The sequence below is a fragment of the Ascaphus truei genome, chromosome 3 (genome assembly GCF_040206685.1).
Source record: "Ascaphus truei isolate aAscTru1 chromosome 3, aAscTru1.hap1, whole genome shotgun sequence".
In the NCBI taxonomy this organism is placed as follows: domain Eukaryota; kingdom Metazoa; phylum Chordata; class Amphibia; order Anura; family Ascaphidae; genus Ascaphus; species Ascaphus truei.
In genome coordinates, this window is record NC_134485.1 from 130,817,164 (window position 1) to 130,832,034 (window position 14,871).

The 14,871-nt window shown below is 41.6% G+C and overlaps 1 protein-coding gene across 1 annotated transcript in view; it reads left to right on the forward strand.

Moving 5' to 3' along the window:
• SFT2D2 (SFT2 domain containing 2) overlaps nucleotides 1-14,871 on the forward strand; it is a 167,590-nt gene that overhangs the window by 104,008 nt on the left and 48,711 nt on the right. The window contains exons 4-5 of the mRNA XM_075589546.1: nucleotides 3,209-3,290; nucleotides 9,379-9,414. Of these exons, the coding sequence (XP_075445661.1) occupies nucleotides 3,209-3,290; nucleotides 9,379-9,414 (118 nt within the window). The remainder of the gene's footprint in view (nucleotides 1-3,208; nucleotides 3,291-9,378; nucleotides 9,415-14,871) is intronic.

Here is a 14,871-nt window from a genome sequence, read left to right on the forward strand (position 1 = left end):
ATGTGACTCTGGAGAGCTTAATAAGCCTAAAGTCAACTACCCAACCTATTACTTCAATATCTGCTACTGGAATTCTTTTTAATAACAGTCTTCATGATATTCCCTTGCATTTGGATAAAAAAAAAACTGTATACTGTTATAGTATTACATTTATGATTCTATTTACAGCTGGGTGTTTCCTAGCTGTCTTTAGGGCTGGACCTTTTTAAGCATTAATGATCCCAGTACAGGAAGCTTTTTCATTTAACTACTGTAAAAGTTTTTGTTACTTTCTTAAGTTCCCTGTTCTACGGGGGTTTCTAGTGCAAGGTGTAGTCACCATTCTGCAGCTGCATTTACTGTTACATTTCCTAGACTTTGCAATGAAATCCAGTGTGGAATGGAAAAGGGACAACTCACTGGTGCAATATTCCTAGATTTTGCTTGAGACATAAAAGTATCATTTCGGTAGAGGAGTCCCTGCTCCGGGGAGCTTACAATCTAATTTATGTATGCAGATGACACAATCCTATATGCACACAGCCATAGACTCTCCGACCTTCAACAAATACTTCAGTCTGACCTTTTGAGACTCGAAAACTGGATTTCCCAAAACAAACTGTTTTTAAACACAGACAAGACTGTAACAATCGTATTTGGGACCAAGACTACATTTTTAAGGCCTGGGACATAGTACAGTAGGCCGTGCTGAGCCGCGCTGAGCAGATGCACTTACCCCCTGCATCTGTCATCAGCGCGGCTTTAGCAGCTGCTTCCGCATGCTTGGGGAGGCTGAGAAATTCTGAGGAGACAGGCAAATTTAAAATTTGCCGCTCAAGGGAGTGGAGGAGCGGTCACGTGACCGCTCACATGCAATGGGAGCGAGGAACTAACCCCGCCTCCCGCCACGCCTCCGTTCCGCCACGCCTTCACCCCGCCTCCGCCCCGCCCCCAAAGCGCGCTCACTGCCTCGCCTGCCAGGACACAAAAAAGCTCCAGTTTGAGCAGGCAGAGCAGGAGCGCAGATCAGCGCGGCCCGAGGCACCATGCCCGAGGCCTAAAGCTTCCAGTGACTGAGCTCCAGATCAGAACCAACGCTAACACCACCCTAACTCCTGTTACTAGTTTTAAATACCTGGGCATATGGTTTGACTCCCACTTAACATTCGGAATGCACATTGATACCCTGACATTCAAAACCTATGCCAAACTAAGTGTACTTTACAGGAACAAATCCTCCCTAAGTCACCTGGTCAGAAAGCGTATCGCACAGCAGATGCTAATGCCAATTATCGACTATGGAGACATAGTATATGGCTCAGCACACCAAACCCACCTTAGCAAACTTGACACCCTCTACAATTCAATATGCCGTTTTGTTCTTCAATGCAACTACAACACACATCCCTGCGAAATGCTCAAAGAACATGAGTAGGCGCAAAGTTCACCTTTCCTGTCTTGCCTTCAAATACTTTCTGGGCAAGCTACCCATCTATCTGAACAAGCACCTCACCCCTACCATATGCAGCACTTATCATCTGGGATCAGACTCCAAAAGACAGTTCATGGTCCCATGGCTCAACAAAGCATCTGGCATCTCCTCCTTCTCTTACTGTGCACCCCAAAACTGGAACAACCTACATGAGACTCTCACATCCACCACCAGTTTAAGGTCTTTCAAAACTAAGGCTGTCTCACATTTTAATCTGATCTGTAACTGTTTCATGAGCCTATAATATATATTTTCTTTAACTGTGCATGCAATTTCTTGTATATAATGTATACCCTGTTCATTTATGCAACTGTGTTTGTAACCATGTATTATTTGTCGTAACGCTATGCCCAGGACATACTTGAAAACAAGAGGTAACTCTCAATGTATTACTTCCTGGTAAAATATTTTATAAAATAAATAAATAAATAGACTGACTACTGATTTCAGTATTTAGCAGTAACAAGCAGTTAATTATCAAATATACGAGTTAACTATCAGTCATTGTGGTCCAATACTATATTTTATCAAGATAAGTGATGACATACAAAGAAATATATTGCTAAATACTTTGTTTTCATCTCTCTGTTGTGGGTAATTTTCTCTGGACTTTCTGTACATGCTACAGTTGTCAATAAGCCTAGAGATCTCCTTACCAACCTGCTCCTGGCATTGGCTAAAATGGTGATTTAAAAGGCCAGGGAGCAGTGTTTGGGAGGGGAGGTCCCAATGGACATTGTGATGTTGTTCTGGGCACTTGTGTGCTCTTTTATCCAGGCAGAGTACATCCACGTTGTGTCCACTGTGTTGGTGTCAGAGTTAGCCTCCCAGTGGGTAGGGCAGGGTGCTGTGCTTGGTAACCCCCCATTTGTATTGTTTTACACTCTCACACCTTTTTTTTTTTTTACTGCACATTCATTTATTTTACAGTGCACTAATATCTGTTCATTTGATTGTCTGATTTTCTTTTATAATTTGGTCCTAAGAGGGGACCAATGAGATTGCTGTTCCATTGATTGGCCGGCTTCAGCGGACAATCCATTTTTAACCAGTCAAAATGGACCTACTGCTTGTACCAATAATGGCTGGTACATCTACTGCTGCTGTTACTGTTCCACCTGCACTGCTAACTGTATGTTTTACATCGATTTTGCTAGTTCTTGGCACAGAAATGTATAGAATTACTCGCACAGGGTCACCAATAGAAAATTGCACATCATCTCCTGATGACGCAACTTTCTATTGGTTGCTGGAGCAAGCCTGATCCCACAACCATTTTGTGGATAACATTCTCTGCATCTGGGAAACAACGAGGTTCCTAGTTTAGGTAATAAAACAACAAAACTCTGAGCAGCTCATATTGCTGCTTTTATTTTAAAAATGTTTACTAGAAAAGGGTACTATTTCCCCTTTAATTGTGTATAACACAAATATACTTTGAGAAATGTCTTCGTGTCAGCCTCGCCTTCCTTCATTAGTGAATATACACTTAAGCATAGAGGAAAACTTAATTTTTTTGTACAATATATGTAAAAGCCATAAAATCATTACTTTCATAAACTTAATAAAAATTATTATTATAATATTTTACAGAAATTTCATGAGAAAATCCATTACATGTATTTTTCTGCAATAACATCAATGTAAAGATTTGTGTATAAGATTTAAAAAGGGACCTATTTAATATTTTAATATTCTTACGTGTTAACATGTATTCTCTCTTTTTTTTTTTTTTAGCACAATGTTTCTCATGGGGCCTATAAAACAGTTTAAAAGAATGTTTGAAAGCACTCGCTGGATAGCTACAACTATTATGTTGGTAAGTGTTTAAAAATGAAATGAAATAAAGAATGATGTATTACATACAGGTAGTGTAGAATTATATAAAAAAAATACAGTTCAATGCAGTGGAGACATACACACTACTTTATCTATACAAATATGTTTTGGGTTATCTGGCTAGAAAATTTAATATTCAAAGCTTATTCCCACGGCTTTTTTCCAATGTGACAGTTACACTAGCATGTTAAAGCATACAAGAATGGCTAATGTTGGACATATTACTGTATCTGTATATAGTAATAATAAAAGAGAGAGTCTGTCGGTCTGTCAGAGCCATAGCTCCAAGACCATGACACCTAGACACCTAACACTTTGCAGGCATACTAAGGAGACTCTAGGGATGTATACTGACAAGCAAGTCAGCCAGTGGGTGTTGTACCTGGTAGGCTATGTATCTGGCACGTCACATCATAATGCACATGGCCTGGTGGCAGATAAGAAGAGTCAGATAACTAAAAAGTTTACACTGAAAGCAGACAAAGAAAGAGAGGAAGTCAGTTGACATATGAGGAGAAAACAAGAATGCTGGAGGAGAGAGGTGTGGAAAGAATCAGAGACTTCATAAGGAAGTAAAGTGAAGGGAGGGTGAGAGATGAGGGGGAAGTGAGAAAGGAGGTACAGATGCAGGGGCCTTTATCCGACTATTTATCGGACCAGCGTCTGTGAAGTGTGCTGTATTCCACGTGGCATTCACTATATCATCTCCCCGTGAAGGCTGTCAATCACACCTTTGTTTACTGTCGCTGATTACCTGGATTATCTGGATTCTGATGTGTGTGGTTGCGGTTTTGCGCGTATCCGCCAGGTGGCAAAAGTGAATTTCTTTGCATAGACTATACATTGATCCTTAGCAGGTCTAAAAAATTAGGTAAATACAACCTCAGATGAACAGCAACACGTGACATATTACACTATCATGATTTATTTAACAAAAATAAAGCCAAAATGGAGAAGCCATGTGTGAAAAACTAAGTATACCTTATGATTCAATAGCTTGTAGAACCACCTTTAGCAGCAATAACTTGAAGTAATCGTTTTCTGTATGACTTTATCAGTCGCTCACATCGTTGTGGAGGAATTTTGGCCCACTCTTCTTTACAACATTACTTCAGTTCATTGAGGTTTGTGGGCATTTGTTTATGCACAGCTCTCAAGGTCCAGCCACAGCATTTCAATCGGGTTGAGGTCTGGACTTTGACTGGGCCATTGCAACACCTTGATTCTTTTCTTTTTCAGCCATACTGTTGTAGATTTGCTGGTGTGCTTGGGATCATTGTCCTGTTGCATGACCCAATTTTTGCCAAGCTTTAGCTGTCGGACAGATGGCCTCACATTTGACTCTAGAATACTTTGGTATACAGAGGAGTTCATGGTCAACTCAATGACTGCAAGATTCCCAGGTCATGTGGCTGCAAAACAAGCCCAAATCATCACCCCTCCACCACTGTGCTTGACAGTTGGTATGATGTGTTTGTGCTGATATGCGGTGTTTTGGTTTTCGCCAAAGGTGGGTCTCTGTGTGTGCATTATGGCCAAACATCTCCACTTGGGTCTCGTCTGTCCAAAGGACATTGTTCCAGAAGTCTTGTGGTTTGTTCAGATGCAACTTTGCAAACCTACTGTCGTGCCGACGAGTATTCTAAAACAAATCTGGGGCAATCACCAACAAGACCCAGGTACATGCTGCAACATTTCAGTGACATTTCTTCAGACAGACTAATGGCCCATCGGATTAACAGCGGGGGTCCCTGGCAGTTCCATTCAAACTTAATGGGACTGCCAGGGACCCCTGCTGTGTTAATCCAATGGGCCATTAGTCTCTGCAGAAATGTCACTGAAATGTTGCAGCATGTACCCAGCATGTACCTGAGTCTTGTTGGTGATAGCCCCAGATTTTCCAAGGCACGTTTTAGAATACTCGTCGGCGCACCTGTAAGCCCTGCTGCCATGTTTTTTTTTTAGAGAGAAGAGGCTTTCTCCTGGCAACCCTCCAAACAAACCATAATTGTTCAGTCTTTTTCTAATTGTACTGTCATGAACTTTAACATTTAACATGCTAACTTAGGCCTGTAGAGTCTGAGATGTAACTCTTGGGTATTTTGCAATTTCTCTGAGCATTACACGGTCTGACCTTGGGGTGAATTTGATGGGACGTCCACTCCTGGGAAGATTGGCAACTGTCTTGAATGTTTTCCACTTTTGAATAATCTTTCTCACTGTAGAATGATGGATTTTAAATTGTTTGGAAATGGCTTTATAACCCTTCCCAGATTGATGGGCAGCAACAATTGCTTCTCTAAGATCATTGCTGATGTCTTTCCTCCTTGGCATTGTGTTAACACACACCTGAGTGCTCCAGATCAGCAAACTGCTAAAACTTTGGCTTTTATAGAGGTGGTCACACTTGCTGATGATCAATTAATCAAGGGCATTTGATTAGCAGCACCTGTCTGCTACTTAGCATCTTAATTCCTTTGGAAGCAGTAAGGGTGTACTTAGTTTTTCACACATAGCTTCTCCATTTTGGCTTTATTTTTTTAAATAAATCATGAGACTGTGTAATATGTCATGTGTTGTTGTTCATCTAAGGTGTTGTTATTATGTCCAATTTTTAGACCTGCTAAGGAATAGATGATTGTTATTATGTCCTGATACGTAAAACCATAGAATGCAAAGAGGGTGTACTTTCTTTTTGCTAAACATAACGGTAGACAAGGCCGTGCCGATAGAAAAGACGATGATTCCTCGGGATAACGGAGGGAGACCTGTCTGCCTCTGTGGTTTACCACCAGACGGAACGGGAAGTCCCACCGGTAACGAATACCCTTCTCCTGAAGCACCGTTGTCACTGGACGCAGCCCTCTCCTCCACTCAATAGTCATTCTGGACAGATCTTGAAAAATCCGCTTTTTCTGCAACATTTTATGATCCTTTGTTTGGTTGCATATTGGTGGAGTCTTATGACTACGTCTCTACTTCTTTTGGGGTCATTGAATATTGGTCCCAGGGCTCTGTGAGCTCTATCCATCAAGAGGTCACCGTCTTGTTACTGGGGATCAATTGACGTGAACAGTCTCTTGAGGTATGGCTGGAGGCCTTCTGCGCAGGCCGACTCAGGCACATGGCGGATTCGTAAATTCTGCCTTCGCTCCTTGTTCTCTAGATCGTCTATACCATCCCTCATAGCTGTTATCTCTTCATTGAGATATAGGACCTTGTCGTCAGTATTTACCTGATTTTGTAAGAGAGATGTCCATTTTATAATTCAAGCTCCATAGTTCTTTTTGCCAATAAAGAAACTTCTGGTCTGGGCAAGGCACAAAGGGAACAGACCTCTATACCTGGACACAGAGGACGCAGGACCCTGCAAGCAGACAACTATCCAGACTCCGGAGACTGGCATGAAATACCACTTGCATTGAGCTGCTGGCGAAACACGGAAGTGGTCACGCATTGAGAGCAGATCCCTGTGCTATTGGCTGCTGCGACTGAGACTGGGAGCCGTCACGTGGAGTTCCCAGTTGGAAGGGGGTGTACCCGGAAGTGCTGTGGTCGCGGAGAGCAGAGGAACCGCATGGCGCAGCGAGTCCTCTGCAACACCAGCGTCACCAGTTGGATCACCCACTCCAATACCAGGACGCTTCTTGTTTGCATCATGCCCTATCCCAGGATTTTCCTGTGATTTTGTACTGCCTACCGCTGCTGCGGTTTACTGTATACCAATACACTGTTATTGCTGCCTGAAAACTTTCCCAGAGTGGTTTTTATTGTTACTGCTCTTCTGTTCAGAGATTTGCTGCCTTATGTTTTGCTGTTTGTATGTCATTCAGCATTTATTCCATCTTTATTAGGTGATTTGCTTTATCAGGTGATTGGGTTCCACTGTTTGTTCACTCACCTGTCTTATCTGCATTAGGGAACCTTTTTATTTGCATACTTCTGCATTAAGACCATTTCAGATTACCATTCCAGACAGGGTTGCACTATTATTGTGTCTTCTATTGTTGTAGCTGCGCGCTCCTGTGCGCTCGCCTCGGCGGTGCCATCTTTGGCTTTTCTTCTCTCCGCTACCGCTGGCTGTCAGTGGCTGTAGCGGGAGAGATCTGGAGTCCCTGGCTTTATGGTCTTCCATGACGTCATCACTGGGGATTCCCCCGGCCGGTGCGGAGTCTCACGGAGCTGGTCAGGATCGCGATCGGGGGTTTATTTCAGATCCTGTTGTGGAGTGCACAGAGCTCCCCTAGCTCGCGTGCATCGACTGTGCCGTCGCATGCGCGCCCCTCTCAATCAGAGATTTTATGGGTGTGTGCTTGTATTGACATATTTTTGGGGCCAAGGATGTCAAACCATTCTCCACTTCTGTCTTTTCTAGAGATTGCTTATTTGATGTTTTTCTATTTATGGAAAATTCATTTGAAATTGTTATTAATCATTGGTGTGCAGGGTGTTGTTTAATTTCACCATGATATGTCATGTCATGTCATATTATGTATTTTTTAATTAGATTTTTCCATTTCATTAAAAGTTTTATGCCAAAGAAGTCTGCTTTGTTGGTTAAAATACAATGAGTTGGTATTTTTTAAACATTTTTTTTTTAAATATAAGGTTAACAGACATTCTGAAAAATACCCATATTTTACCATGGGTTCTATGCTTATTGAAAGATTGAAAATCTTGCATTTAGATCTTCCAAGTCCATTGTAGAAGCTCGCAACATAAGTGACTTTATTTTATTTTTCTGTGTACATCCTGTTTCATTTTATGACTTTTTAAAATTTGCCAACCATATTGCAGTCTTTTGTTTTCACATTTAGCAATTACATTTAAACTATACTGTAGTTGTTTAGGACAGATGGAGCCTGTATAATTTTCCTTTAAGCCAGGGTTAACCAGGAGAAAGGATGGCAAAACCCCTGGGAAAAGGTGCTCTTCTTCCTCAAATCCATACGAAAATGTATCTTTTCCGTGTGCTTCTGAAAAACAGTGAGGCATGTTCTCACTGTTGATAGTTGTTCTCTAACCTTGCATTTTTTTTTAAAGTACATTGTTTATCGTGATTAATAAATGTTTTGATTATGACATTAAAGTAGTTGTTGGTCTTTTTTTGGAAACTAAGAGATAGTGGCAGTGTAGGCAACAATATTAAAAGTCAACAAAACTGAGTTCTGCACCATCACTGTTCAATGAATAACCCCCATTGTGACCAACATTTATCTTCTGCCTGACCCATTATTGATAGTTACTGTATGCTGTACAGTGTACAGGAACAAAACTGCTGAATGAGCATGAGAGACAGATCAATTAACACTGTTATGTTATGTATTTAGGTAACAAATATTAGGGACATACTGCCTCACTGAAATAATTCAGTTGGAGTAGATAGTGCAATATAAACACATGAAATACACTATACAGTACTTTGAGGCCAAATTAAATTGCATGCTGTAGCTAGAATATCAAGATAATGACACCTCTACTTAAGGTTACGTTAGATGTACTTTTCATGCCTGTGCAGTATAGCTGTAAATTGATGATTTTAGAGTTGTTTTGTAGTAAGTAACAAACGTATGTAAAAGTAAATGTGGAAATGAGAATTAAATATTGGTGTTAAAAACACTTACTACAGGCATACCCCGCATTAACGTACGCAATGGGACCGGCGCATGTATGTAAAGCGAAAATGTACTTAAAGTGAAGCACTACCTTTTTTCCACTTATCGATGCATGTACTGTACTGCAATCGTCATATACGTGCATAACTGATGTAAATAATGCATTTGTAACAGGCTCTATAGTCTCCCTGCTTGCGCACAGCTTCGGTACAGGTAGGGAGCCGGTATTGCTGTTCAGGACATGCTGACAGGCGCATGCGCGAGCTGCCGTTTGCCTATTGGGCGATATGTCCTTACTCGCGAGTGTACTTAAAGTGAGTGTCCTTAAACCGGGGTATGCCTGTATATGTCTTTTGCCTGAAATGTAATTTTTATATATATACTTTGTTCTTTTAAAATGTTTCATTGAAAAAAATCTGGAATATTGACAGCAATTTTTTTTTATTTTTTTAGGTTTGTCTTGTGCTAACTTTATGTTCTGCTCTTTGGGTAAGTACATTTAAGACAAATAGATATACTGCATACATATTTTTATTTTAACGTTCACATGACCTCCTCTTTATTTATAATTATTGGCTAAAGCTGTAAAATTCCGGGCATTACTGAAATCCTTGCTCTCTGATTGGTTAGAATTCCGGGCATTATTCATTCAGTAATGCCTGAAATTTTGGCAACTTGCCAATTCACCTTTCAGAGATGCAGGGAGGCGCACTGAGAATTTGAATAACAAAACTGCCAAATTTAAAACTGCTAACAGTAAATACCTCTCCCGGTCCAAGCTCCAGCTGCATTTCCGTTCCTCTCCTCTTACTGCACGGCAGCATATGCAGGCTCTCTCTCTCTCAAAGCCGCTAGTGCTGTCAGAAGCTGGCGGGTCCCAAATAGTAACTTTGTTACTTGCAACAAAGTAATGTTTCTTCCACAACTTGTATAGCTTCTGCTAAGGTAATTTTTTGGGGCTTTTATTTAGTTTGTAGTTAAAATCACTGTCTCCCCCACTTCTCTTCTCCATCTCCCCTTGACCCACCTCTCCCCCTCCCCTCTTCAACCCCTCCACTTCCCCCCATGCTCCCTCATCCCTTTCCCCCCTTACCTCGTCCCCCCCTACCCTCTCCCCTCTCTCTCTCCCCCTCACCTCTCTATCTACCGTTTCTCTTCTCCCCCTTTCTCTCTTCTCCACTCTCCCTTCTCCCCCCTCACCTCTCTCTCCTCCCCTCTCACCTCTCTCTCCTCGCCCTCACCTCTCTCTCCTCCCCCTTCACCTCTCTCTCCTCCACCTTCACCTCTCTCTCCTCCACCTCTCACCTCTCTCTCCTCCCCCCTCACCTATCTCTCTCCTCCCCCTCACCTCTCTCTTTTCTTCCCCCCACTCACCAATCTCTCCTACCCCACTCACCTCTCCTCCCACCCCCTCACCTCTCTCTCCTCCCACCCCCTCACCTCTCCTCCCACCCCCTCATCTCTCTCTCACTCCTCCCACCCCCTCACCTCACTCTCTCCCCCCCACCCCCTCACAATGCTCTCCCCCCCCCCACCCCTCACCTCTCCCCATCTCTCAATCCCCCCTCACCTATCTCTTCTCCCCAATCCTCACCTCTCTCTCCTCTTACTACCTTTCTCTCCTCCCCCCCTTTGCCTCTCTCCTCTCACCCCCTCATCTCTCTCCCCACCACCTCTCTTCTCTACCCCCTCACCTCTCTCCCCCCCCTCCCTCATCTCTCCCCCCCCTCAGCTATCTCCCCTCTCATTTGCTACTTCACTTGTTTTTCCTACACAGTTGCATCAGCAGAGTTACGATTTATATATTTAAACAAAAGTGTCTATTTTATGAAAAAAGACTACATTTAGCCTATAATAGTAATAATCCCCTCAGAACAGGGCATTACTGGTCAATAATGCCCTGGCTGGGTTAAAGTCCCTCGGCTTCGCCTCGGGCCTTCAACTCTCCCAGCCAGTAATGCCCTGGCCAGTAATGCCCTATTCTTCAGGTATTATTACTTAAATAACAAAATTGGTAGCCTGCAATCATGTAATAAAGTACTCAACAAGAAACAAGGTAGAATGTGCAGAAAAGGGTAACTCCTAGTGTACACTAAAAACACAGAGAAAGGTCAACATAATCAGATAACAACACTACAGTATAAGCTATGGAGGTTCACAATCAGAGACAAAAATGATTGAAAACGTCAAATGATACTTATCTGTGAACTCCACAGCACTAAGTAGAAAAACTGAAAAAATACATAAATGAAGCTGGTAATGGAGCATCGTACACAGAAGGAGGCAGAAATATAGATTGTCAAAAAGGGAACAGCCCCTGAAACGGGAGGGGGGGGACAAGTTACAAAAAAGTGAAGGGGGGGCTACACTTCGGGGAAAGACTCCATCTTCAGGCTCATTGCTGCAGGTTCTAAACAACTTAAAGCACTTACCTCAATAAGCCACCTCAGAATGTTACTAGCTTCTAAGACCAGCAAGTCTGCTGTGGTGAAATAATCAGGCACAACAACAGATAAGCAGGATTCAGATATCAGGAAATGTCCATCGCAGTGTAGCATAGAAGTGAAGATGCCTGTGAAGAAAGTGAACCACCGGGCAACTGATAAAGGATTAAAGTGATTACACCATTGTGTCACGTTGTGTAATGGTGCCAACGGAGGCCAAGATGATCCAGCTGTAGTCATGGTGACAGCCAAACACCAACTGACGTATCAACAGCGTACAATTATCCCATGGTCAGAAGACTCAGCTGGCCAACCACAGAACACGGAGACAGAAAGTAATAGCAGCAATCCATTAATGCAAAAACATGCATAAACATAAAAAGGCATACATCTGGTGTAATAAATGAAAACCTACCAAGAACCCTTGCCTGGCTATAGTGTAATAAAATAATAAAGTGTAGGTTTAACACCAGCCAGAAAAAGCATAATGGACAGATCAGACATCAAAAATGCAAAAAATCTAGCATAGCTCATACCAAGAAACAAAGGGTGAGATAAGACTACCAAGAGCAGCAACTCTGTTAAACCCGAGATTAAAACTGACGGGCAATTAATGTGGAGAATCCAGTATGTCACAGGCAGTAATATGGACAGCATCAGACAGCAAAATCGTATATACAGTATAACAGGAAGGATGTATTGTACATGAAGATAGTATGCAAAGGACCAGATTTGACTTGATGGAAGTAGGACTTGGTAGAGGTGGGAGACCGACCAATGGACAAGGAAAGGATCCTGTGCATCGATATATCATATGAAGGATTGGAGGGACCCAAACAGATCAGGACCCAGCAATCAGAAAATGACCATGACTGTAACCCAGGGATGAGGAAGACATCTGTAAGAAGTTAAACATGAAGAGTATAAATAAAGAGTATATATACACTTTATTTATGCTCTACATGTTTGACATTTTAAAGATGCCTTCCATACTCCCTGGGTTACAATCATTGTCCTTTCCTGATTGCTGGGCCCTGATCTGGTTGGGTCCCTCCCATCCTTCATATGCTATATAGATGCAGTGGATCCTTTCCTTGTCCGTTGGTCATTCTTCCACATCTATTAATTCCTACTTCCATCAAGTTCTATCTAGTCCTTTGTAGAGTTCATTTTCATACTGTTCTCATGTACACGCCAACCTGATATCTGGTTCCTGCTTATCTGCTGTTGTGCCTGATTTTTTCGCCATTTACTCTTGCTGGTCTGAGAAGCTGGTAATATTTTGAAGCGGTTTTTTGAGGAAGTACTTAAGGTTGTTTAGAACCTGTAGGAATGGGTCTGAAAATTGTGTTTTCCCCGAAACGTTGCCCCCATTTTCACTTTTTTGGAATTTGTTTCCCCCCTTTTTGTGGCTGTTATTTTTAGACCGTTTTTTTTTTTGCCTCCTGTGTACCTTGCTCCATTATTATCTTGATTTATGTATTTTTTCAGTTTTTCTATTCAGTACTGTGGAGCTCACACATAAGTATCATCTAACTTGTTTCAGTAATATTTGTCTTAAAATCATTAGCTTATACTGTAGTATTGTTGTCCGATTATGTTAACCTTTCTCTGTATTTTTTGTGTACACTAGAAGTTAATACACCATTTATTGCTTCATTCTACCTTGTCTCTTGTTGACTACTTTACTACAGGCTATCGATTTTTGTTATTTCTAAGTAATTTTAGGGATTTCGTGGTCCCTCTGGTTGCCCAGCACCTAACTTTGTACTATTCGTTGCTACATTTACGCATTGGAGTGCTGATTCTAATTTTGTTTTTTATACTGTATATTGTTTATGTTTATTTATGTTCCTTGTGAAATTACTCTTCTGCTATCAGTTAGTTTGTAAAACGCTTCGAATGTAGACTTGTAGATTGATAAGTGGCATTTATTGAGAAATGCCACAGAGGTCTTGATGGTGAGTGGTTGCAGTCTAAGAGCAGTGTCAATAAATTGATTTATTGGTTCACATAGGCTCATAATTCCAGAAACTATTGGACTTCCTGAAGGATTTTTTTGCATTTTGGGTATCAAATCAAAGGTTGGCAAGATTGGTTTATCCACAATGAATAATATAAACTGTTATTTTGTAATGTCCATCATCAAAACTACTATACAAAATGGTATCAATTTCTTCTTTAAATTGAACCATTAGATTACCCAATAATTTCGTATAGCGCTCTGCACGCGGCAATTGTGAAAATACATTCTGTTCATGCAGATGTATAATGATATTACGACCCTTGTAAGATGGTTTAGAAATCATAGCTAACAAAGATTAAAATTTCCCTAAGAGCTTTTTTTCTCCAAAGATGTTATATTAGATTTAGGATGCGGTTAGATATTTCATTATATCATTATAAACTATTGTAAAAAGCATCTCAATTTGTGTATACCTAGACTTACTGGAGGTTTGAATTTTTCATAATGTTATTTAACAAGGGGCCTTCAACGTTGCCTTCATTGTAATTCAATAGAGAGATCATCATTCAGGACATTTTTCCTTTTCAGTCCAGCTCATTTACATAGGGGTTTGAGCTGTGTGATAAAAGTCCCTTCAGCCATTCTGATTTTTGTCCAGGCCATGCTATATAACACATAGTCTTTTAGGGTAAAATAGAAGACTAAAAACCAATGGGTTAGGCTCTCTGGCTTTTGCCTGCTTTATTCCCCCTCAGAGTGGGACTGCAGTGTACAAAACACACAAAATAAACAAAATTCTAGCCCAACTGAGCTCTAACTATACAATTCACAGGAAGCTCTTCTACAGACGAGCTTGTCCACTTACCAACTAAATAAAAATGTCACGGTTGTGAAGTAAGAAAAGATAACAAAATTTATCTTGCAGCTTCAGTCTCTCCCTCTGAGTTTCCTGGCATCGGTCCAGCCTCCAGACTCTTGGGGCAGAGAAAAGGAGACTGAAACAGTACCAAGCAAGTTTAAATACCTGTTTCCTCATGATCAGACCAGGTGAAAGAGACCAGAGCTAGTACAAAACCTGGCCTGGATATCTCACCTACTAGTTTCAACTATCCTGTAACTGTGGAATGAAGCAATGGTCCACCCTGCTCTCGGAATGCTGCACCCCAGGGCTTAATCCGTAGCACACAATGTGCAAATAAACATAGTGATAGGCTCGTTTAGACAGAGCATTTACCTGGGGCTGTCACCGCTATTACTATTTTGCTTTTTTCACAGGTAGGTTTCCCATAAACAGATACAGATCCCTTACACTTAAACATTTGTCAAAATGTCCAATAGATAACCAACGATTGCATAGGACCAATCTTTGTACTGTTTTATAGTGTTTTACGCCGGTGCTGCCCGCAGACCAGACTCGTCCCTTATACTGAGGTGGGGACGTATATGTGCACGCACCCGCAGCAGAAGGAGCGTGTCCGGAGTGTGGTGTTTTGGCGTTGCCAGGCCAGGTGTGAATAGGTGTAGCAATACTTGCCG